Source organism: Mirounga leonina, unplaced genomic scaffold (genome assembly GCF_011800145.1).
Source record: "Mirounga leonina isolate KUSES-001 unplaced genomic scaffold, KU_Mleo_1.0 Mir_493, whole genome shotgun sequence".
Taxonomy (NCBI): domain Eukaryota; kingdom Metazoa; phylum Chordata; class Mammalia; order Carnivora; family Phocidae; genus Mirounga; species Mirounga leonina.
Window position 1 is genome coordinate 2555061 of NW_023270780.1, and position 25273 is coordinate 2580333.

Here is a 25273-nt window from a genome sequence, read left to right on the forward strand (position 1 = left end):
CTTTCCCCTCTAAACTACTTCTGCTTCTGTGACCCCATTGTTTTTATCTCACTGAGTCTTTCCCAGGCACTAGAACTTAATTAGTTGGTCATTTCTAATCTATGGGCCTTGTCTTTCCTCTTTCCACTCCCCTCCTTCCCTATTACATGCATTTTCTGTTTATTCTGAAGTGGTTTGTTTCTGAGAATTAATCTAGGTCATACCCTATATCCTGTGCTTCCTAGTTGGTTTCAGGCATCTTGCTTGACTAAAAATAATGACTGCAGCTCCCTTCTCTGGCTTTGTCCTGTGGCCTGTCCTCCTGACAAGGCCATTTATGTTGGAGGAGGAGAGAAAGAGGGTGGGTGGGGTCCCTAGATTCTTCTCAAAATGTCCTCAGTTTTTCAGGTTTTCTGACAGCTTTATGTACAGTGTGTTTTAAGAAAACTTAAATATACTTCTCTTTTTTTATTTAGGATTTTAATAGGATTTGATTTTGATGAGGAAGGGTGTGTGTATGTGTGTGTGGGTGATCATTTGTGTGTATATACACTTATACAGATCTATATTATATATATAATTTTTGTACTATCATTTAAAATAAAGATGTTTCTTAATAAAATGTCAAAGTCTTACGATTTCAGAGTGTCATTGAAAGTTTTTTCCATCTCCTGGGCAAAAATTGTACGTAGTCCCTGATCACAGATAAATCTCAATAGGAAGTTTTCTCTGTCTAGCTGAGCTAATGAGGATGGAGCCAGGGGGAGGGTGTGTTTGTGTGTGAGGGGTCTTCCTTCCCCTGTTGTGGTCTCTTCTAACCTATTCACACCCTCTGCATTTTCCTTACCCTAGTTCCTACTGGTTATTTGAAATAGGTAGAGCAAGTGGAGGTAAGGACTGAAGTGAGAATGGAGAGAGCTTAAGACTGGTTTGTTAGATTTACATCTTCCTCCCTTCTGTCATTCCCCACTCCCTTCCCAAAAGCAAACAACCAGGAGAAGAGCCAAGTAGCTGAAGGAAATGACTCTGTGCCTTGTGTGGGAGTAAAATCAATGCTAAGAAAGGTTTGGCGGGGAAAGGATGGGCCATCAGGTTCAGGGAGGCTTGGAAATAGATTTGCTCTGCTGGCTCCTCAGCTATTCTTAGTTAATAAGGTGCTTGTTGCTATCTCAGTCCAATTCAGCATACGTTTATTAAGTACATACGAGTAGCAGTGTGGTTGTAGCACAAACCCCACTGATATCCAGGGCTGAAGAGACTCATCTGGCTGACTAGATGGGGTCCTCATCCTCATCCAGGGTATAGTGTTCTCAAAAGCTGCTCCATTGGCAATAAGGATGCCTTTCTTCAATAAAGGAGGGGAATACCAAAGTCAAAGACATGTAAGCATCTGTGTTCAACAACTAGAATCTCCAAGTCAGTATTTAGGAAATTGAACATTTACCATGTACTAGGCTACATATAGATAATTGCTTTTTGGTAAATACATATAGTCAAAAAATCCAGTACACATTAATTAATAAGGTACAACTGGCAGAGTACCTCATAAATGCGTGTACAGTCTTTGTTCTGTTGAGAGGAAAAGAGCAGGCAAAGAAAACAGAACAAGAGCAGGGACTTGAGGCTTGAGAAACAAAGAACTAAAAGTCTTATTGAATTAAAATCCTAGTGAGAGAAATCATCAGGAATGTGGGAAAGTTGGAAGGGAACTGGGGAGATAGGAACCTAGAGTTCTCTGAAGGGTAATATTCTTTTTGTTTGTTTGTTTAATGTTTTATTTATTCATGAGAGTCAGAGAGAGAGAGAGAGAGAGAGAGAGAGGCAGAGGCAGAGGAAGAAGCATACTCCCCCCTGAGCAGGGAGCCCGATGCAGGACTCGATCCCGGGACCCTGGGATCATGACCTGAGCCGAAGGCAGACGCTTAACCATCTGAGCCACCCAGGCGCCCGAAGGGTAATATTCTTAAAGGATGGGAAAGAAACATGAATGAAGGCAACTTTCCCAAGATTTCCTCTGTGAAAATGAGCGCTTTACTCCAAGATAAGTAGGTAGAAAATACAAGAGAAGGGTGAAGTGGGAGCAACTTCATGATAACCACACACCTGCATAGGGTTTGTGCAAGATATCTGATAGGTAATAGAGTAAGTTTGTTAAGACTATAGGGGATACCTTAAAAAAAAAAGGAAATGGGTAACTGGGAAATTAATAGTAATGCCCAGTAGACAATTTAAGTATACGTGTTATAAAAATGTTTTTGGGGGGCACCTGGGTGGCTCATTCGGTTAAGTGTCAGCCTTTGAATCAGGTCATGATCCCAGGGTCCTGGGATTGAGCCCCATGTTGGGCTCTCTGCTCAGCAGTGAGTCTGCTTCTCCATCTCCCTCTGTGATCTCGCTCACTTTCACTCTCTCTCAAATAAATAGTTTTTTAAAAAAATGTTTTCTTAAGAAAAAGACTGTAGGGGCGCCTGGGTGGCTCAGTCGTTAGGCGTCTGCCTTTGGCTTGGGTCATGATCCCAGGGTCCTGGGATCAAGCCCTGCATTGGGCTCCCTGCTCAGCGGGAAGCCTGCTTCTCCCTCTCCCACTCCCCCTGCTTGTGTTCCCTCTCTTGCTGTGTCTTTCTCTATCAAATAAATAAATAAAATCTTTTAAAAAGAGAAAAGAAAAGAAAAAGACTGTAAAGGACCCCTGAGCAAGGTGTGGGGCTGCACTCTGCTTCCATAACCAGTCCTAAAGTTTAAGGAAGTTCTTACTGTAAAGGAAAGTGATATTTGAGGAGCCAATATTATAAATAATAACAGTAGCTTCTATGCCTAAGGAGTTTTTTTTTTTTAAGATTTTATTTATTTGACAGAGAGAGACACAGCGAGAGAGGGAACACAAGCAGGGGGAGTGGGAGAGGGAGAAGCAGGCTTCCCACCGAGCAGGGAGCCCGATGCGGGGCTCGATCCCAGGACTCTGGGATCATGACCTGAGCCTAAGGCAGACGCTTAACGACTGAGCCACCCAGGCGCCCCAAGAGTTTTTATTTTTTTTTTAATTTTATTTTATTTTTAAAGATTTTTATTTATTTATTTGACAGAGAGAGAGAGACAGCGAGAGCAGGAACACAAGCAGGGGGAGTGGGAGAGGGAGAAGCAGACTTCCTGCCCAGCAGGGAGCCTGATGCGGGGCTCGATCCCAGGACCCTGGGATCATGACCTGAGCCGAAGGCAGACACTTAACGACTGAGCCACCCAGGCGCCCAAGAGTTTTTTTTTTTTTAATATTTTATTTATTTATTTGAGAGAAAGATCACGAGCAGGGGGGAGGGGTAAAGGGAGAAGCAGACTCCCCGCTAAGCGGAGAGATCGAGCCAATGTGGGGCTCGATCCCAGGACCCTGAGATCATGACCTGAGCCGAAGGCAGACAGACGTTCAACCAACTGAGCCACCCAGGCGTCCCTTGTTTTTTTTTTAAGTAAGCTCTTCACCTAATGTGGGATTTGAACTCATGACCCAAGATCAAGAGTCACATGCTCTACTGACTGAGCCAGCCAGGTGCCCCTCTATGCATTAAAGTTTTGTTATATGTCTGGCATTGAGCTCATCATTTTACATACACACAAACGTACCTATCTTGCAAGGTATGTATTATCTTCAGACTATAGATTAAACACACGCACACACACACACACAGTTTGTGACTGCCCAGAGTCCCTCAGCTTAAAAAAAAAAAAAATTGTTCTTTCTAAAACTACAATTTCTACACAGTTTTTGGTGTTCTTTCTGCTGTAGTTTGTCTTTTAATCAGAATATGATCTTACTTGACTTTGGGCAGGTAGTTAAGAAACTGGGGTGACATAACTTCAAGCAGCTTTTTTGCAAACTCCTCAAAGTCAGTTTTGCTCCAAAACTAATTCAGGAGGCATCTCCACAAAGTTGCTGGCCAGCAATACTTGAGGAAGGAGAGTCAAAGATAACCTCTCGCAGAGAATGAATGGATGCAGTCTTCACCTCTAGGTATTCTGGATAGCTTCTGTCTTCCCTTCCAGATTATTCTCCTCCCTCTAAATCTTTTTCTCTATCCTGGGAGCTAACCTGCATGAATTTCATCAATGGGCTCCCTGCACTTTGGGCTTCCACTTTGATTCAGCCAATAGGGGGCTCTGGCAGGAGACTGGAGGGAGATCTGAAAAAACTGAAATCAGTATATGGATTTCCCAGGTTCCATTCCTTGGAGTCCCCAGGGCCTAGCTGTATCCTTTGATTAAAGGTCACTGCTCCTCTTAATGCAGCCTCTCCTTCCAGTTCCAAATAACCCATTATCTCCCTTTGTCTTTTCAGGCCTAAGGCTCTTACTCGCCTCCAGTTACTGACCTATCCTTTGCCCACACTTTTTAAAATCAGCCCTTCATTATTTTGAGCATGTTGTCTATTTCCTATTGGGACCCTAATACATGTGTGGTAAAGGTAGGCAATCTTTTGGATTCATAGGCTTCATATTTTATCCATGTACTTCAACCTTACTCTCATCTGTGTAACCTTAAATTCTTATAAGTCAACGTATCTGAAGGTCAACTGCTGGATTAAGTAGCAGAAAGTGACTCATACCTGTATGGTTCCCAAGTGTGGGGTGGGCATCAAGGAGACAGAAATCTGAGAGACAATAATAGCTCAGGCTCCTATGACTTAGCTCCTAAAGAACCCAAGGCGCTGAACAGCTTTTCAAGCTTTGTGACTGTGGAACCTTCTGTGTTTCAGATCCCCAAAGCCTTACACAAGCTGAGGGACTCTGCCTACTGGGGCCATGGTTTCTCCATAACCTCCCAGGATGCCTCTGAGAAATCAGCTTAGAAATCCCTCAGGGTGAGGATTTTATCCTCTTGCTGGCACATGCTGGTGTTTCTAAAGACAAAGTTTGAACTAATAATTTTTAAAAAGTATCAACAGTATCCTTAAGTATTTAAGTATCCTTAAATTAAGGGGTCATGTTTATCCCTCTGTTGTCAGGGACAGTAATTTCTTTGAATTCATTCCCTTAGTTTATTATTCACCACTCTCTACCAGGATGAAGTATTTCATGAGTATTATTGAATTGCAGACTTCATAGTAGTCTACTTTATTTGGGGCAAATAACCTTTTCCTACAAAGCACTTAATTTAAACCTATATATTTATATGCTGCTTTATAACCTCCTATTGGCATATATCCTTTACATGCTTTACAAAAGAAATTGAGGCACAGAGAGGTTAGTCACGCACAAAACTATTAAGTGGCAGAGTCCAAGGACTGTTGCTGTCACTGCAACACAACTGCTTTCACTAGACCTGAGAAGGTTCTGAGAGTCCAGCTTAGGCTCTCTTGGCTAGAGAAGTCGCCATACTTTGTAAATGAACACCCTTCTTGATTAAAATGAAACCAGGACTTTAACCTGTAAATTGCTGTTGTCTGCACAGAGTCACAAGATTAACTTCTTTTGAGTCTGTATTTAAACCTAAAGATCATTTACCCCTTTGTCGTGACCACCTTCAGGGCAAGAACGGAAGTATTTGTGAGACTTGTCCTTCAGAAGGCTGAGAAACGCTGCAGCCCTAACACTTTTCCTTTTTTGTTTTTTTTTTAAAGATTTTATCCATTTATTTGACAGAGAGAGACACAGCGAGAGAGGGAACACAAGCAGGGGGAGTGGGAGAGGGAGAAGCAGGCTTCCCGCTGAGCAGGGAGCCCGATGTGGGGCTCGATCCCAGGACCCTGGGATCACGACCTGAGCTGAAGGCAGACGCTTAACAACTGAGCCACCCAGGCGCTCCCCTAACATTTTTCTTTGTCCTGGCTTTAACACCTTGGTTTGAAGAGGATAATGAAGTCAGGTGATTAGAAAGTTGCTCTCTCTATTCCTTCCTTGCTCTTCTTCACTATCTAGAAAACTAGCAATGGTTTTAAAGCATCTTGGTTTAATGGGGCACCTGGATGGCTCGGTCGTTAAGCGTCTGCCTTCGGCTCAGGTCATGGTCCCAGGGTCCTGGGATCGAGCCCCGCATCGGGCTCCCTGCTCGGCGGGAAGCCTGCTTCTCTCCCACTCCCCCTGCTTGTGTTCCCTCTCTTACTGTGTGTCTCTCTGTCAAATAAATAAATAAAATCTTGAAAAAAAAAAAAGCATCTTGGTTTAAGTAAGACATCTGAAGAGGGGAAAACTAAAACCTAAAGGATCTCTCCAACCTGGGGAAACAAGCTCCAAGCAGAGGGTAGCCTGGGGAACAAATTTGGCAGAACAAGGTGTGAGGAAAGTTCGGAGAGCGACTTTAAAAAAACCTTGAGGGTAAAATCTATAAATGAAGATTGTAAGGATACAAAAGGAAACAGATTGCTTGGTAGATCGCAAAGTTAGGACACCTAAGCATGGGTTTGGAGGAATCGACATCTCACAAGGTACCATGCTTTCTCCTTTAAAAGCATTTTAACATATAATTACTTGAGCCTCTCAAACAACCCCATTTTTCAGATGAGGAAATTGAGACTTAGGGCAAAGTTCTGACTTGTCAGGATTACAGGTAATAAGGGCGGAGCTAGACACAATCACGGTTCTTCACCAAATTGTTCTCAGCAGTTTCCCGCTCAAGGCAGTCCGGTGGCGAACCGGGAAAGGGACTGCCAAGGCTTCCTTAGCTGCAGGGCTTGGGCCGGCCTCCAGGCGGCACCAGTGGAACGGCGGCCTAGGGCTCCCAACTGAGCGGATACTCCGGCCACGCGCCGGTAAAGACCCGGACTTGTAAATCCCAAAAGCACCCACCGCCCGCGCGAAGCTTTAAGTGTCCTTAAACTCGAGGTAGTGGGCGGGGCAGAAGGTCCTGTCCGCCCCTCCCATTGGTCCCCGGGATAACAGACAGGTATCTTCAGCCAGCTCCGGCCGGAGGAACGACGGCACAGGCACCAGCTAGCTGATCCTCGGAGCGCGGGGCTGGAGCGCGGCCCGAGACTCCGAGACAAGAGGTTACGCATGCGTGCGAGGAAACACGCGCTCCTACACCCCCTCCCGCTCTGAGAAAGGGAATTAACTGCTCCTTAGGGAACTGGCAAGGGTAGCCCCTACCACCAATAGGGCTGAATCCTTTGCTGTTCTTTGCAGCCTACCCATCGTGCGACCCACACTCTCCAAATTCTTTAGGACAAGATTTCCTGTTGTGAAACTTAAATCACTTGCGCTGCAGCTTCATTTTATTTCTCAAAAAATACCCTCCCCCCACCCCCACGGAACAGGCTATGAAAACATCCTCGATCCAGAAACGAGCTCCGGTGCCCTCCCCACCCCACCTAAGTTCTGCCGTGGGTCTCCCGGGCCCTGGTTCATCTCCACACACCCATTTCTTCGCTTGCCTCCTTCAGGAAACCTTTCCTGATTAACCCCGGTGGGACCGCAGCCATCCCAATTACTCGGGAGAGAGTGCAAGGCCAAGCGAAGGCAGAGAGATTCGGGGGCAGAGGCGCCTAGCGAGCGGACCGGTTCCCGCCCCGCCCCCTCCGCTAGGAAAGTCAGGCACGGCTCGGGGACACAGCTGTATTGGGAAGCGGAGGCTCCTACACAGTAGGAGGAGGCACGTCCCGGGAGGCCCGAGGACTCTGTACACAACGCGCGCGCGGCCCCAGCCCCGTCGGTCTGTCCGTCCGCCCTGCGGCCCGCCCGCGGCCCAGTCTATGGAGGAAGCCCGGAGGGGCGAGTTAAGGCAGCGGGGGGGGGGGGGGGGGGTGGGAGTGCGCCAGTTCCCCCCCGAAAAGCTGGCTCACTGAGGGGGCGAGCTTCTCACCTCCCACTCCTCTCTCGAGGACAGGGGGAAAAGACAGTCAATAAATAAACCCGAGGCGGGCTGGGACCCCGGGAGACTCTCAGAGTCCAGGAAGGCTGGAGGTGTGGAACACGGAGAGAGGGAGGGGATCTGTCCTTGGAGATGCGTCCATGCTCTTGGCCTTTGAGGGCACGGGCCTCAAGGGCGCCATTGGAGGACGTGGCGCAGCTCCTTTTAAAAGTTAAAATGGCTGCCGTTGGGGAGAGCCGGCTGGGAGGAGGGTGAGACGAGAGGCTTCGGGGGCAGCTGGGGCTTCTCGACGTCCACCCTCTTCAGAGCGCGGCCCCGATACCCCTCCGGCCGGCCCAGGTACAGGAGATGTCTCCCGGGACCCCCGCAGTACCTGGAAGGGCCCCCTGAGGGGACCCGAGTGAGCAGGGCGGGGGGTGCACGGTGCGTGGTTAAGGGCATCCTCCGGCTGCTCCCGACCCCTAGCCGGGGAGCCGGGTCGGAGAGCGCGGGCCGGATGGAGGGCGCCGCGCACTTCCCCTCGGGGGGCACGTCCAGCCTCAGCGGCGGACCACACTCCCGGGGGAGGAGGCTGGAGCCCGCAAAGAGGGTGGGGGTGGGGATCGGCTCCGGCGGGAGCGCCCGCGAGGTAAAGGCCGCCACGGCCGGGGGCTCGGCCCCCTTCCTGGGCGGCTGCGGGCCGTGCAGGTAGCGCAGCAGTTCCTCCAAGGTGGTGACTTCCACGGCCTGCCCGGGACAGCCCGGCGGCGGCGGCCTCACCAGCACGCGCGGCGCGGGGCCGCCCGCTGCGTTTCCGCCCCGCGCGCGGCCGGGGCCCTCCTTGGCGTTGTTCCGGTTCTCGTTCCACTCCCAGGGGCCCCCAGCGTGGCGTAGGTGCTTGACCGGCAGCTCGGGCGTGGACTCCGGCGTGGGCAGGCAGGCCAGCTCCGGCGGGGCTACGCCCTCGGGGGGAGGCAGGAAGGTGGTGTAGAGCTGGGGCGGCTGCGCCCCGTCTCCATCCTTGCACGGCGGCAGCTCTGGGCCCGCACCGTGCAGCCGGGCCAAGCTGCGAAGGGAGAGAGGGCGCGGGAGCCCCGGCGTCTCGACGTCCTTGCTCCGACGTCTGTGGGCTCGGCGACAAGCGCAGGAGACCAGGAGGCCGGAGACTGAGGCGCCCAGGGCGAAGGCTGCAGCAGCACAGGCCAGGAGGAGTGTGATGGGGACGGAGAGGGAGGCTGAGGCTGGGGGGAGGTCCCGGCGCACGCCTGCTGACCGAGAGGGAGGAGGGAGGCTCAGCCAGGTAGGTGGGCATGGGAGGGCAAGTTCGAGTTTCTCCTCTCTGCTGCTCAGCTTCACCCCAGCACAGGCTGACCGTCCTCAGAATGGCCTCCCCTGCCCTCAACACACACAGTCAGCCCAGCCCAGCACACTAGACCTCACACACAGCCCCCAGCCCAGCTCTGGCCCCTGTAGCCATGCCAAGAGCGAGTGCCAAACTCTGCCCGTGCAGAAGGCCGTGGGTCCGAGATGCCCAGCTCTGGGGAGGGGAGGCTCCAAACAGGCATTAGTGAGCGCCAAACACGTCAGGGAGGGGCTTAGAATTCTTCCAGACTCAGCAGCCCCACACTTCACTCCTATCCCTCCCCGCCAGCCCCCTTACCCTGAGTGTGAGCTCCAAGAGTGGAAGACTGGGGCCGGGGGTGGGCATCACTGGGGGGGCTGGGGGTCTCAGGGGAAGGGCCAGGACCCAGAAGCACTGGTGACAGAGACCAGGTCAGAGCCAGTGAGGCTCGTGTCTTCCTTCCACCGCTGACACCCGCTCGGTAGGTCCTCCCCACCCCGCCCCCACTTTGGAACCCAAAGGCCCAGAACTCCAGCCGCTACTTTCCTCTGGGGGGTGGGGGGAGGCTCACCATGCCGGACATTCTTTCATGTTTTGTTTTGTTTTTTCAAACACTATTTATTAAGCACCCTACTGTGTGCCAAGCACTGGCTGTATGCGGGCTATCTGGAGGATGCTGACCCTCTTCTGAGACGCAGCGCGTGCAGTGTCTGCTGCTGCCGCGGGGCCCAGACTTGGGTGAGCGTGGGCCGAGCAAGGGAAGATGGCGTTGGGATAGGCAGACTCACCATAAGCAGAATCGCCTGTGCCAGACTGACTCCCAGTGGCTCCATCTATGAAGAAGGGGGACAGAGGGTGACGATGGAGGCAGGGGGAGCTTCAGGAAGAGCCGAAGGGGGCGACTGTGCCACAGAAGTACGGACAGCCACACCTGGGATGGTAGCTGCTGGCCGTCAGAGGGGCGTGCAGCTGCGGCCACGGCTGCCCCTTCCCCTCCGTTTACCTTGGCAGTCGCTGTGCTCCGTGGGTTCCTGGTTCCCAGCTGGATCCACATCAGTCCTAGGGCAGGGGTGGAGGTGGCTTAGTGCAGTCATACATCTTGCCCCCAGCCCCCACCCCGGCCCTCAGCTTCCTCTGCTAGCGGTGCGGACCGAGCTTTCTCCTCAGGAGATCTGGGGGCCCCTCACTTACCCACCAGGTCCCCTGATATCCACACAGCCTCTGGAGCTGTGCCATCCACAGTATGGGTCCTGAGAAGCCAGACAGCTCCTGCGGAAAACGGAGTCATGTGAGGCTCTCCACTCTAATCACATCACGTGGCCCTGCCCTTCCAGCTCTCACCCTGGCCTGCAGGAGGCCCCTAGCCCCATAGTGCCATCCTGTGCTATCCCAATTCCTATTCTAGGCCCTGGTCACTGCCCACCTGCAGAGTGCTTGGGGCAGCCCTCCCTCCCGCCAGCCCCTGCATTTCCCGGCCGCCCCCCACGCCTGTGTTCTTGTGCTCCTGCTGGCCCAGGCAGGTCTGCCCTCGGCCGTCTCACCTCCGACAGGCCCCGTGCCGGGCACACCGGCTGAGAGGGAGGTAGATGATGCAGCCAGAAAAAGCCACAAAGAGCCTGTGACCTTCAGTGTCCAGCTCCAGCCCTATGACCCGCCGTGCTGTCTGGGCGGCCCGCTTCCCACGGCACCTAGGGTGAGGCCAGAAGGACTCAGGGATGGGGCAGGGGAGGCTTCTTTCTCCCTGGCTCAGTTAAAGAACAGAAGGTGGGGAGGCACCCGAGCACTGACTACAGCTCATAAGGCTGCCCTAGCACACTAGTCTAGCTTCTTGCCAAACCCCTCTACCCTACAGCTTCGGCCATCAGAAGCCAGTGGAGTTCCCACCCCATCCTCACATCCCCACCTACCACCTCACTTCCCATTCCTGCTCCGCAGGTGGTTGCGGGGGCGGTGACTGCCAGACCAAGGCCTCACCTGGAGGGGCTGTAGGCATTGATTTCTTCCAACAGGATGGGCTCACGTCTGCCAGATGGCCCCCCTGGGGGCAGCACCTTCAGCACGGTCCCATCGTTGGAGCCCAGGAACAGGACTGTGGTGTTACTGTAGGGACCAGCCCTACCATCCACAGCTAACTGGGTCAGTAGCGCCCTGGAGGAATAGGCCTCAGTCAGGGCCACCTGACTGGTGGAAGCTGGAGTGTCTCAAGGATAGCCGATGTATCCTGGCTCCCACTCCTGGGTCCTTCCCCCCAGCCCAGAGTTTCCTTCTTACCTCTCTCCCTCCACGTTCATAGGTCCTTCCTCCCAATATGACTTACCTTGTGAGGTCAGAGAAGGAGAGTGGCTGGGGCGTGGGGCGTGGGGCGTGGGCAGTAGTTGTCTTTTTAGTAGCATACCTGCTGGTGAGGGTGAGCAGAGGTTGATGGGTGGCAGGTGGCACAGCGGGGTCCAGCAGTGGGTGAGCCTTGATGAAGGTCAGGACGTCATCGGGGAGGTCTCGAGAAGAGGGGAACAAGGCAGCCACACCTACTCCTGCACAGGATCCTGGCCTGGTAGGTGCATGGGAAGGGACAGTGTTAGGACAGGGAGCCAGGGCTTAGTTAGGCTCCGTGCCCCCCACTAACTGCTCTCAAACACGATTGGTAACCCTTGCCCTCCCCCTTCACACAGACGTTCACACTACCGCTTGCCCCTTCTCTACAGCTCACCAGTCCCACGCCAACCCACTGAGCCCCCTCCCCATAATCCCATAGACCCTCTCTTCATAATCCCATGTGGGAACACACCGCTTGCTTCTGTCCCCCCGCCCAAAACCCACTCCCATCCGGGGTACCTGGGGGATGGAACCCTGTCCTCAGACACAGGTGTCCAGGCCCCATCCAGACTCCTCTGCTCCTTGAACTTGCCCTCAAACCCACGCTCGATATCATCCAGGTAGAAGGCACAGACCGCAGAGCCAGGGATGCTGAAGGAGCCAGAGAAAGATGTGGGCTAGGTATTGGAAGGGATAGCACAGCTCCTCCCAGGTGAGACATGGCAGCCACCCTTAAGTACCATATTAGGGGGTGGAGCCCGAGAGGGCGAGGCAGCCCCTGGGGGCCATGCTGGGAGAAGAAAGAGCAGAACAGCAAACTGGCTTTGAAGGGAGTTTCCCCTCACTATAGGGGCTTTGAGAGGGGAGCTTGGACGCTGGGGGATAAGGGACAGATTGGAGTACACTGGTTAGTCTAGTACTAACCTATTGGTCTGGGTGGTGAAGACCCCAAAGAGAGCAGAGCGGCCATACAAGTCCACAGGCCCAGTCAAGGCCTGTAAGACGTCAAAATAGAAGGTAGAGTCCCCAGGGACAGAGCAGTTGAGCCTCAGCTTCAGGAAGGATGTCCAGTGGCGGTCCAAGGCCCGAGGCGAGCCACCCATGTCACGCTTACACACACGGGCCACTCGGGAGAACTGTACCTGGGGGAGGGGGGGGTGCGGAGAACAGTGAGGCCCTCAGGGCAAGCGGAGCATGGGGGGGGGGGGGGGGAGGGAGGGACTCTGGAGTGCTGGAGCACCAAGGGACAAACGCCAGGGCCACAGCAAAGGAAGGGTATAGTGTGGTAGATCGGACTGGGTCAAGGATGAGGGACGCAGCAGGATGGATGTGGGGGCAGAGGGTTGGGGGCTACTCCCAAGTTGGGGCTCAGAGTCCAGGGGATTGCGTGGTGGACATTAGGGCCACGAGCTCTCCCCTGACTCTGACTGGTTCCTCAGGATCAAGCAGAACCCTCTAGCTGCCCACCTTACCCTTCCCAGCCGGGCATCCTCCACAGAGACCTCTCGGAAGAAGAAGTAGACATGGTCTCCATGCTCCAAGGCGTGGACAAAGTGTGGCTCTGAAAGGGGAGAGACAGGAAATGGTACGCTCAGAAACTCCCGGCCCCACCCAGCCTCTTGCCTTTGCATACATGCACAGTACCACCGCCATCTGCCTGCTCCCTGCTACAGTCCTCCCCCTGCACCTCCTCCCCAAGAGCAGCCTCCCTCCCCCAGGCCCGCCCTGACCTCTGAGCCACTTGGAGTCGTACTTGGCGGAGCGGAGTGGGGGCTGAGGCCCAAGGCTTCTGTAGACCACAGCATCACTGGCCTGGAAATCCGCGGCTGTGGCTGAGTAAAGGCTGCCCTCTGGAGTGGGGGCGGGGGGGGGGGGTCAGGGGAGGGCCCAAGGATCTGGCTCTTCCCGGGCCTCCTAGCCCCTGCCTCCCTCAGCCTGGCCCCGCCCCCTACCTCAACCCTCCACTCAGAAGCGTGGGCAAAGACCGAAGGCTAAGGTGCGAGCCCCCTTCCGCCACAGGCCTGCTCCTCACACACCTGCAAAGACAGCCACGTTGGACTGGGCGGCATCAAAGGGGCATCGGGCCTGCCCACTCAGCTCTTCACCCTCCTGCTGCAGCGACGTTACCTGGAGGCAGAGGGAGCAGGGTCTTGGGGTCCTTGGAGTCTTGGAGCCTGGCTCCATAGCCCACTCCCTCGCGTCCCCTTGCCTCTTTCCCCCACCCCTTCTGGACCCTTGCACTCGGCACTCCCGTTCCTCCACCCCGGCTGGCCCGTCCCCACCAAACTGGTTGCCCATCTTGGGTTCTCCTCCCACTCCCATCCTGACCCTGCCGCCACCCGCCTCTGCCTTCGTACCCCGTAGCTGCGGCACACGGGGCTGAATGAGTTTGTTCCACAGGCAAGGAGTGTCTGGGAGTCCCAGGGAACGAGAACACGAATGTAGTTGTGGCACTCGTCCTAGAGAATCCAAAATTCTAGGTCAGCGACAGGAGTCCCTACGAGTGGGACAGGGGCACGGGGAGTAAGGCTCCCTCCTTGGAGCCAGTCAGAGCAATGTGGGGTGAAGTCCCAAGTAAGCTATTCACTGCCCTGCAACCTCGGGCAAATTCTTTGGCCTGTTGGGAGTCTCACTTTTCCGTGAAGGCAAGTGAAAATTATTCATCCCCTTTCCTGCACATTCCTCCTGTGGTCTGAGATGGAAGTGGGTGGGAAAGTGGGCACAGTGGAGGACCGCTTGGACAGAGCCTGGAGGCGGGAAATTCTCCCCTCGAAATTCTCATCCCACTCCTCACCGTCAGCTTCCCCCGCACAGCACAGTTCTCCATGTCTTGACTCCGCCATGTTAGATACTGAAGGGAGAAGTAGAGGAGGGAACATCATGGGCAACCTGGATGCCTCCTCACTTTATGGCTCCTTTTGGATTCCTCTTCCCACCCACTTGACCCCCACCAGACCTTTCCCAGCCTCATCTCCATGCCTGCACCTCCTCCCACACGCCCCTCACCTTGTTGGGCACCAGCCCCTCCCCTTCTTCCTGGGCTTGAAGATCGAAGGAGAAAACATGATCCCTGAAGGGACAGGTAAGGAGGGATCAGAGCCAAGCAAGCCAAGGCACCCCACCTGAGCTCCTTAGCGCCCACCCTGCTCAGGTTCAGCAGCTCAGAGACAAACAGTGCAGACCTCCTGCCCTCTATCATCCCCCTTACTCCATGCCTTGGCATTTGTGCTCTGGGTCCAAGCATGTCCATGTCCCATGGCTTATACACCTGCATGTGTCCCCTGCAAGATGCTGCAGTGGCCATGTAGGTCCCATGTCTGCCCAGGAGCATGCATGTCGGCCCCACAACTGTGCCACGGTCAGTTTACCGGGCAGCCACTAGCAAGGTCCGGTTCAAGGTCAGGAATCTCTGAAAGTCCAGCCCAAGTTCTGCAACCACAGCATCCTCCTCCAGGCCCCGGAACCAGGATAATGGGGAAGTACCTAGAAGACACAGAGAGGCGGGTGCTGCGGGCCAGCCAAACACCACACACTCCCTCAATACCCTTTCCAACCAGATGAAGCCCCGCAGTGGACATCGTGGATGAGCGAGATGAGTTGAGGTATTAGCAAAGCTGTTGATACAACTACGAATAAAATAACGTCTGGGCACTTAACTTCTGCCAACCACTGTGTTCGCACTTGAGAAGCATCGCCGCGTTTGATGCAGCCCAACGCAGCCCTACGAGGGAAGTACTACGTGGCCCCGTTTTACAGATGAGGAGCCTGTGGCTTCGAGCCATTAAAGCATTTGCATAGCTCAGCGAGCTTGGAAGGGGCCGGCACCGGGATTGCGATCCAGGTCTGTCTGACTGCAGAGCTGAACTCAGTCCCCTTCTCGGCAGCGTGGTGGGGCAAGTGCTCCCCTTTCGTTCCCACATCGTACGCTGTCCTGTCTGGAACACTTTCTCCAATTGCTCCCAGCCCTCGAGGTTCTCCGGAGGCCACCTCAGCCCTCCCCGCTTCCCGCCGCCTCTGACCGACTCCGGCGTCCACTGGCCCGACTGTGGCAGCCACAATCGCCAGCACTCCGAGGGAGCTCAGAGCTCAGGGCAGGTGTTCCAACGTTCAGACGGGGCTTGGGCCGGCGTTCGGCACGTGTCAGTGTGATTCTTTTTTTTTTTTTTTTTTTTTAAGATTTTATTTATTTGACAGTGAGAGACACAGCGAGAGAGGGAACACGAGCAGGGGGAGTGGGAGAGGGAGAAGCAGGCTTCCCGCGGAGCAGGGAGCCCGATGCGGGGCTCGATCCCAGGACCCCGGGACACCGGGACCATGACCTGAGCCGAAGGCAGACGCTTAACGACTGAGCCACCCAGGCGCCCCAGTAAGTGCGATTCTTACCCCCCAACACTTACTCCCAGTGACCCAAGTGCAGTTCTTTCATCCTTAGAATATTCTAAATCCTACCTTAACAACAGGAACCTGCAAACAGATGAAGTTCTTTTCTTCTCAGAAGAAAAGTGGGTCTATGGTGTCCCTCACAGTGGGACCTCGGCTTAGTTGTGGTGCAAATGGTGGAGAGGGAGGTAAGAGGTGTGGGGCACCACTGAACCGCCCGAGCCTTCGTGGTGTAACTAATAATAATAGCGAACACACAGAAAACACTGACTGTGGGCCAGACAGTGTTCTCGGCACTTTCCGTGGGTGACCTCACTTAATCCCTACAGAACTCTAATGAGGTAGAATGCTCTTTGTTATCCTCATTTTGCAGATGAGGAGACTGAGGCGAAGAAAGGTGAACCGACTCAACCGAGGTCCTGCAGCTCCCGAGCAGCTTGGCCAGGATTCAAGCCGGCTAAGGTGTGGTCTGGCCGCGTCTGCCTCAGAGTGAAGAAAGCGGGCCCAGCAGGGAGGCGCCACCCGCACCTCACCTCCCGTGCCTCCCGAGCTCACACAATGGGGGGTGGGGGTGGGGGTGGGCGGGGCACTCACCTTGCAGGTCAGAGGTCAGCAGAGGGAGGGGGTCCTGGGGAAAGGCAGCCCGCGTGTGGGCGAGTGACAGCAACAGCAGGAGCAGCAAGGGCATGAAGTGGGGGGCACGGGGCATCCTGTGCGGGGCAGCTCAGGCCCCAGGGGGTGCCCCCTCACCCATATGCCGGCCCTGAAAGGAGACAGAGAAAAGTCGGGGACGGGGCCCAATCCTGCACCCTCAGCGCCGGCAGGCTGCTCCCCTGATCTATCCCCAGAAGACCCTGCGGGCTGGGGGGAAACAACGCTCTCTCTGGCACTGCCTCGGTGCCCCCAGCTGTCGCCGTCGCTCAGGGCCTTTCCCCCTCCAGCTGGCCCAAACTGGCTGACCCCAGGTAAGGACAGGACACACCCGCTCCCCTGCCAAGCCTTCTCACTTGGCCTCTTCTCTCCTGACTGGGCCTGGGACATTCGGTAGCTGACACCGCCTGGCCCCCTCTTGCTAACCCCTTCTCAGTTATAATTAGACACCGAAGCCTTAAAATTATAAATAGTGACCCCCCTGGCACTGGGAGCAGGAAGAGGGCACCATGTCTGCCTCCCCCTCCCGCACAGACCCCCGCGGCACCCTGGGAGCCGTGCAGGCGCTGTGCCCGGGCAGAGGCAGCTGCGAGGAAGCATCACCCCCTCTAGGGGTGAGGAAGCCCAGAGTGGGGGGAGGAAGCCTAGGGGTCGTTGTCCTGGTCTAAGTTCATGCTTCAAGGGACCTTGCCATTGCTAGGGAGAAACTGGGTAGGGAGGGGAGTGGGGGGGGGGGGGCGCTGCCTTAGCCAAAAATGAATCTGCATCAAAGCCAGATCAGAGGCTAAATTTAGCTCTGGCTGCAGCTGTCTGCCCGACCACTGTGCCCCCTCCCAGCCTCTCTAGCCCCCTGTTCCCTCCGTGGCTCCGAAGAACCTGTGCATGTACTTGATGAGGAAGAGCAGAACCACCCCTATGAGGAGCCAGGGATGGAACTGGCTATACTGGTGAGGAGAAATGGCTGAACACGTATATCCCTCTTTCCCTTCCTTCCCTCTATGGGCTGCCTCAAAATGGAAATATAAATAATTCAACGACAGGCAGGCAACGGTAGCCCAAAGTCCAGGAAAAGATGGATATGGTGGAAGGGATGTGAGACAGCCTTCCTTCCCACCAATCAGCACCACCACCCACCCCCAGCTGACCCTGGGTGGAACCCCAGTAGGAGGTGGACACCAGCTTCCTGCCCTCCTTCCCCTCAAATTGAGGTGAGGGGCTGAAGAGCTCCCGAAATCAGGGCACGAAGGGTGAGAATCCTTCCTTTCTGTGAACAGACAGCTATTCTTCACCAATCCTTACGTGCTCTTTCCACCACGTCCCCTAAAGAAGTGACCCTGGGCTTCCAGGCCCAGCCCATTCCATCTCCCCAATTCCACTCTTGGAGCCAGGACCCAAGTGTACCCCACCCCCAACCCAGCGTCACTGGTGGGGAGGCTGACGTCAGATGGGGTCCCGAGAGGGCTGGAGGAGGGGAAGGGGTAGGAACACCTAATGATGACCCCCTCCCCAGGGGCAGAGCAGTCAGCTAACTAACGACCCCCTGGTGCTGAAAGGCCAAGCCTCCCTCACACCGCTCCTCCCCCCCCCCCCCCCCCCCCCAGTTTCCGGATGCTGTTGCTCCCAAGGGAAGAGAAAGGGACACAGCCGGTCTCCTATCCTCCCCCTCCAAGTTGCCCTGGGCAACTGGTATCTTCACCCAGGAAACAACTTTGGTCTCTGGCAAGTGGGGAGAACAGCCAGACCCTCTTCCTGCTCCCAGTCCATGCCAGCTTCCATCTCCTGCCCTCAGGAGCTGCTGCCCTTTCCTTACCTGGGGTGGTGACTCCTGTGGGGGCTTGAGGGGGGTAGGAGACCTCGGACCTGATGGAAGAAGGGACAGGAGGGAAGAGGCTTCGTTACACCTCCTTACCACATCCCTTAAAAGTAAATGTGAAAATTCAGGAGAAGTCTACTGAGGCTAGGGAAGGGGACATGCTGCCCTGAAAGAGGGTGTGTGTGTGTGTGTGTGTGTGTGTGTGTGTGTGTGTGGCGGAGCGGAGGGGGGGGTTGACATTGAGCTTGATTACAAAGGTGCTGGCCGCTTCATGCCTAAAGATGTGAGGACAGGGGCTGGGGCTGGCCCCTAGCCAGAAACTCCTGGAACTGCAGGACCAGTCTTGAGGAAAATGTTGACTGGGAGAGTTTGTGGGGGCATGATGACCACTCCCACATTAAAACCCTGAGAATCCAGCAGGCTTCTTAGCAAAAGCGCCCTAGCTGGGGACAATAGAGGCTAATTTGCATCTCATTTACATGCTCTTCATTTCTAGGCAAAATGCTCTGATAGCAAGCACCCCAGCCCCTTCCTTCTTCCCTGAGAGAGCAGGTCCTGCCTCCCTCCGACCCAATGTCTCTGCACCCCACCCCCCAACTTAGACTGGATTAGTCCAGCCTCTGAAAACACTTGGTTGGCCTTTGCATTGGCCCCCTAGACTTAAGTATGATATATCTTTAAGAGGGCTTCCCGTATCTGTTTTTGGAGGAGCAGCATCTAAGCAGTCCCCATCCCACCCCCGGGCCTGGGGAAAGGCTTACTCTGCTGGGGCCAATCCCAGCTGCATAATTCCCCCCATCTGAAGCAAATGGGAGGCCTGGTCGTCTCTCTCTCCCCCTCCAAGGTCCTCCCTTTGCTGGGAGAGGAAACAGCCCTTCTCCTCCGCCTGGCCCTTGCAGCCACCTCTGGGGAGTGGCCAGGTCATAGCCAGAGTCATAACCAGAGTCTAGGGGGGCTGGGGAAGGGATGGAGAAGGGGAGACTGGACTGGGGACAATAGCAGGAAGCTCTCAGGCTGGTTGGCCGCCCCAGTCCACCTTCCTCTGGGGGAGCAGAGGAGAGGTAGAGGGGGTGAGGGGCGCGCCGAGAATCCTCGAGGAACAGGCTGAAGGCGCATTCCCTTCTCCAAGACATTTCCCCCACCCTCAGCCCCTGGCTCCTAACCTACCCTCCCTCCCACCCAGCCCCCAACGAGGATAATCCAGGTGTCTAGACCCTGGCATAAGGTGGGCCCAGGGCCAGGGGCTCGACGTGTCTCCCCTTCACTGGATCTGGGGCTCCGAGAGGGGCGGGTAGCAGAGTCTGGGCCGGGACCGGGTCCCAGAGCCACGTTAGCGGGAGGAGGGGCTGGAGGGGCCTGCAGGCGCAGGCAGAGTGGGGATGGGAGCGCGGGTTGGGGAGCGGAGGCGGGTCTCCGAGGCCAGAGAAGCAGGGCCAGAGGCTGGGAACCGACGAGGGCAGGCCTGGGGCCGGTGCTGAGCGGGGTCCGCGGGCTCAAGGTGCAGTCGCCAGCCAGGCTCTCGCCCTTCGGAGACCCCGGTCTAACAAAGCCCCGGGGCGAGTGGGGTGAAGGAAGGAGAAGGGCACGGGGGCTGTTGTTTCTCTGGGGCCCCCCTTCCCCGACTCTCTGCCCAAGCCAACCCCCTGAGAGGTGCTCAGACTCCCGTTTGCACAAGGACAGAGGCGCAGCCGTCACACCATAGTCAGGAACGACGCGTCCCCTTTCCCATCCCTGCAGGGACATCGAGAGGGTCCAGTTCTCCGCGGGTCTCACAGCCTTAGTTTCCCTGCTGGGGAGTCAAGGGACCAGGTTTTCCACCTTCTGTACGGCGCGTTCCTCAAATAATCGCCTTTCGCGCTCCCCAACCCAGAGGACGCGACTCGGAGAAACCCGGTGGGAAGAGGCGCCCGGACCCTGCGCCCAACAGTGCATTGATGGGGTTCGGCCACGGTCCCCTCCTCCCTCCGTGCACCCCAACTCCGCTGACCCTCTCCGTCAGGCAGGCACACAGCGCGCTGGCACCCTCCCGGGTCCCTCTCGCACTTCGGAAGGTTGTCCCCAGCCTGCGGCGCCCCCGCTATTCCTCGCCTCCCTGCAACCCCATCCCCGCTCCGGGGTACTTGCTCGGAGATCCGGGTCAGCGGGACCGAGATCGCAGCGGGCGGGCAGCGGCCCGGCACCGCGCCGAGTTCGCAATCCGTGATTGGGGCTCTGGCGAGACGTGACGAGCGTCCGAATGGGATGGAGCTCGGATCCGACCTCCGGGGCGCAGTCGGGTCGGGCGAGCCCTGGGTCCCAGTCGCAGCCCCCACTCCCGCCGCGGCTCCGCGCAGGAAAACAATGCGACCGCCCGGGGCTCTGGGCCGGGCCCCAGCCGCCCCGCCCGCCTCCCGGCTGGCCCCGCCTCCAGCCCGCCTCTGGGTCGCCGCAACCAATCCGGCTCTCGAAAGCTGGCTGGACACCGCCTTCTCGACACCTCTTCACCAATAGTCCTTCTTGGGGGCGGGGCGCCGGGAGCACCGCCCACCGAGAGGGCCAGGCCGGGAGGCTGAGCCTAAGACCAAAGCCAGGCGCGAGATGGAGAGACCCTCGGACAGTAGCTGAGACTCGGACAGAGGGGATCACATGCTTTAAAATGGAGAGGTCCTGGGGAGAAATCTCACACGAGAGGAAGGAAGAGAAGCTGGAAGGAGAGACAGACGGGAAACCCGGGGACCTCGGTTGGGCTGGGCTGTCAGAGCCGCGCGACTCTCCCTCCCTCCGTTCTCCCCAGGGGCTTTGGCTATCCTGCTTCCGCTTCCAGAGTCTCCCCCTTCAACCTCTACTCTGCCCCAACCCTCTGTCCCTCCTCTCTACTGTTTTTACCTCAACCTCCTTATTTCTCCCCACGTGCCTCCACCCCATGTTCATCATGACCCCAATAAGGGAGGCCTAGCATGCACTTGAGGGCTTGAGGCCTGGGAAAGGAAAGGAAGATGTCACCAGGAGGTTTTTCTTGTCCCCGTCATCTCCTCCCCTCCCACCTCTGTCAGAGCAGGATGGGCATGGGCCACTAGGCCAAGAACTAGGGAGCCAGGAAGCCAGGGTGGCTGGCAGTCAGGCTGTTGGTTGATGGAAGAGGACAGGTGAGTGGGGCTCAAGCCAAAAGAGAGACGTGGAGATTGGGACAAACTGCCTCAGAGAATCACACAGAAAGAGGAGCAACATGGAGACTCCAAAGAGGGAAAGTGACCAGCTGTCCCAACCCCACATAGCCTTACTGGCCCCAAGACACAGGATTAGTGTTGTTCCACCTTTCTTTCTTTCTTTTTCTTTCTTTCCTTTCTTTTTTTTTTTTTTCTTTCTTTCTTTTTTGTTTTTAAAGATTTATTTATTTGAGAGAGAGAATGAGACAGAGAGCATGAGAGGGGGGAGGGTCAGAGAGAGAGGCAGACTCCCTGCTGAGCAGGGAGCCCGACGTGGGACTCGATCCCGGGACTCCAGGATCATGACCTGAGCCGAAGGCAGTCGCTTAACCAACTGAGCCACCCAGGCGCCCTCTTTCTTTCTTTCTTTCCTTTCTTTTTTTTTAGATTTTATTTATTTATTTGACAGAGAGAGAGAGAGCGAGAGCAGTAACACAAGCAGAGGGAGTGGGAGAGGGAGAAGCAGGCCTCCCGCTGAGCAGGGAGCCCGATGCAGGGGTCATGCAATCATGACCTGAGCCGAAGGCAGATGCTTAACGACTGAGCCATCCAGGCACCCTATTCCATCTTTCTTCAGAGGGCCCTGGACATTCCTTCAGACAGCAAAACTTCTCCTTCTCCATCTCCACCCTCCATAAAGACCCTTTGATTCTGGGAAGGTCAGCGGGGAGGAAGAATGAGACTACTTTAGACAGCACTGCTTGGCTCCCACCTTGGTATTGCCTGCTGAGATTTTTTCCCTGCATGGGGGCTAGGACAAAAGACGTTCTCAAAATTCCCAGGATAGTGGGTGGCCTGGGAGACACTGGCATTCTTGGATAGTTTTATCTGAGTGGGCACCTCCTTTCCCCTACTCCCACATACTAGTTTCTGGGCTGGAGGAAAGGAGGAGCAGGGGTTTGCTACTTATGGCCAGTCTTTACTGAACTGAGATCAAGATGGGTAGCATCACTGACTGGGCTAAGCCTCACAACGAGAAAGCAAGAAATATAAACACACACACACACACACACACACACAGATGAAAGGCCAGTTGAACCAGTTGAGACTAATCAGAAACAATAGAACAATACTTACACAAGGCTAATTACAGGGGGTCTTGGGTCCAAGGCAATTCGGTGTTTTAAAGGCTGTAAAGAGGTTTTGGGGAGAAAGACACCTCAAAATATAAAGGCACTCAGAGGTCGAAAGAAATCTCCCCAGCTGTTAGCAAAGGACTTAGGTAATCAAATATGTGCTCATTAAATAGATTAGTGAATGGAGACTGAGGTATAATTTATTTAAAAAATTTTTTTTAAGATTTTATTTATTTATATGACAGAGAGAGACAGCGAGAGAGGGAACACAAGCAGTGGGAGTGGGAGAGGGAGACACAGGCTCTCCGCGGAGCAGGGAGCCCAATGCGGGGCTCGATGCGGGGCTCGATCCCAGGACCCTGGGATCATGACCTGAGCCGAAGGCAGATGCTTAACAACTGAGCCACCCTGGTGCCCCAATTTATTTAAAATTTTAGGGCCCACCTAAAATATCAGTTCTATACAATAAGTATTAAGCATTTACTTCAGGTACAATCCACTGTAGGATGTGGTCCCAGTCTTTAAAAACATGACCATCTACCATCCCACCAGGGCAGTCCCAGGAAGGAGAGCCCCGAGACCACCAGCCCATGACAGCCAAAACTCCAGCCAGCCAGCAAGTCACCAGGCACACAGTCTACACAAGTGATGACCATACATAAGACAATCCCTTTAAGTTTAAGAGAAGTAGCTATTCCACTAACTCATAGAAATAAACACAGAAAGGGCGCCTGGGTGGCTCAGTCTGTTAAGTGTTTGACTTTAGCTCAGGTCATGATCTTGGGGTCCTGGGATGGAGCCCACATCATCGGGCTCCCTGCTCAGTAGGGAGCCCGCTTCTCCCTCTCCCCCTGCTTGTCCTTACTCTCTCAAATAAATAAAATATTTAAAAATAAAACAAAATCTTGGGGCACCTGGGTGGCTCAGTTGGTTAAGCGACGGCCTTCGGCTCAGGTCATGATCCTGGAGTCCCGGGATCGAGTCCCGCATCGGGCTCCCTGCTCGGCAGGGAGTCTGCTTCTCCCTCTGACCCTCCCCCCTCTCATGTGCTTGCTCTCTCTCATTCTCTCTCTCTCAAATAAATAAATAAAATCTTAAAAAAATAAAAAAATAAAAAAAAAATAAAAATAAAACAAAATCTTGAAAGAAAGATAAAAAGAAAAAATAAAATGGTCATTGGGGCGCTTGGCTGGCTCACTAGGTAGAACATGTGACTCTTGATCTTGCAGTTGTGGGTTCGAGCCCCATGTTGGGTTTAGAGATTACTTAAAAATAAAATCTTTTGGGGCACCTGGGTGGCTCAGTCGGTTAAGTGTCTGCCTTTGGCTCAGGTCATGATCCCAGGGTCCTGGGATCGAGCCCCACATCGGGCTCCCTGCTCCACAGGAAGCCTGCTTCTCCCTCTCTCACTCCCCCTGCTTGTGTTCCTGCTCTCGCTATCTCTGTCTGGCAAATAAATAAAATCTTAAAAAAATAAATAAATAAATAAAATGCAATACCAAGTCTCAAAAGAAAGAAAGAAAGAAAGGAAAGAAAGAGTGAGCTACATTGAGTGTAATTCCTAAATGAAAGAAAAGACAATGTTTTTCATGATGACTGCAGGGAAAGATGTTGGATACATTTTATCATGGTGAATAGGAGAATTTTGGTGGGAGTTGGCTTGGTGTTAGAGAAAGGAGAAAATGTTCCAAAGAGTAACATAGCTTAAACAAAAGTTTGTACTTGGTAAGCATTGAGCCTGAAGCATGGATAGCAAAAGGCCAGGTATGACTAACATACTAACAGAAAGACAGTAGTTACAAGTAGAGGAAAGGGAAAAGGGAGACAAATTATGGAAGGCCTGGAATTCTTAAGTGAGTAGGTTAAAATAATCTGACAGGAATAGGATGTTATTTTACGTTCTCAAATAATGTTGTTATTTGTCAAAATGCTTTATTTTAGCAAGAAGACAAGGAAACCTACTAGCAAGAAAATAAGGGGTTCAAAGATGAGGGGAAAGAGGCAGTCAGGTAAGGATGGTGGCACTGGGTATGGAAAGAAATGGATGAACTCCTTCAAAGGACAAATCCTACTCCTCAGCGTCTTGTGGAGAAAATCCCACAGTCCCACAGATTGGAGACTAATAAATTCAGGATCTCCAAGCATGGAAAATCACCCTCTCCCAATCCTTAAAAGTAGCTATTTCAGACTTCCACCTCATTCCTCAAGTTTCTCTCCTCACTACTTCCTTGCATATCTCAGCAGAACCCACATGCATCGTCAGAGAAAACAGTAGTAATGTGAGAATTCCACCAACTTCTTGGGCCCTCTCCAGATGTACTTCGCTGCATCCTCACATCTCTGTCATCCCAGTAGATGAGGCACCCATATTGCCTGTCCAGGTTTCACCTTCCCACGTTACCATAAGCTCCATGCACACAGGGCCTAGCTAGGCTGTCTTGCTTGTCTCTGTATACTTTGCACTTAGCACAGTGCCTGGCACATAGCAGCAGTTAACTGTTAACACACTGGTTGCCTAAATCTGTCCCATCTCTTACTTAGGGGCCTTATTCCACATGTCTTCAAATCCTTTCTCCTTCATTTTTAGAAAAGATTTTTATTTACTTTTTTTTTATAATAACAGTTTTGTAGCATTATTTTCTTTTTCTTTTTTTAAAGATTTATTTATTTATTTGAGAGAGCGAGAATGAGAGAGAGAGAGAGTACATGCGCGGGGGAGGGTTAGAGGGAGAAGCAGGCTCCTCACTGAGCAGGGAGCCCG

At 54.1% G+C, this 25273-nt stretch overlaps 1 protein-coding gene across 6 annotated transcripts; it reads right to left on the reverse strand.

The window, feature by feature from the left end:
• Nucleotides 1–7688: 7688 nt before the first annotated feature.
• Nucleotides 7689–18298, reverse strand: SEMA6C (semaphorin 6C). Of its 6 annotated transcripts, none has more exons than XM_034989982.1 (19): nt 18249–18298; nt 16382–16550; nt 14776–14890; nt 14414–14477; nt 14202–14258; nt 13765–13866; nt 13444–13534; nt 13161–13257; nt 12875–12968; nt 12332–12549; nt 11927–12058; nt 11490–11642; nt 11069–11242; nt 10636–10782; nt 10286–10363; nt 10098–10153; nt 9883–9927; nt 9413–9508; nt 7689–9017 (listed from the first exon to the last, which is right to left on the reverse strand). In XM_034989982.1, exons 2-19 carry the CDS (start codon nt 16494–16496, stop codon nt 7978–7980), a joined length of 2874 nt encoding a protein of 957 aa, XP_034845873.1. In that variant the 5' UTR covers nt 16497–16550; nt 18249–18298; the 3' UTR covers nt 7689–7977. The 6 variants fall into 6 exon arrangements, with proteins under 6 accessions (XP_034845873.1, XP_034845871.1, XP_034845874.1 ...); XM_034989980.1 differs by having other exon boundaries at nt 12880–12968; nt 13138–13257; XM_034989983.1 differs by lacking the exon at nt 9413–9508 and having other exon boundaries at nt 12880–12968; nt 13138–13257.
• Nucleotides 18299–25273: the final 6975 nt, after the last annotated feature.

Bases quoted from the DNA above. Each gene is read 5' to 3' on its own strand.
- SEMA6C (XM_034989980.1), bottom strand. From the start codon at position 16,496: ATGCCCCGTGCCCCCCACTTCATGCCCTTGCTGCTCCTGCTGTTGCTG. The intron at 13,535-13,764 runs GTACGAAGGCAG...CTCTGCCTCCAG, and splicing joins CCGTGTGCCGCAGCTACGGG to GTAACGTCGCTGCAGCAGGA. The intron at 11,643-11,926 runs GTACCCCGGATG...TGCACCTACCAG, and splicing joins GACAGGGTTCCATCCCCCAG to GCCAGGATCCTGTGCAGGAG.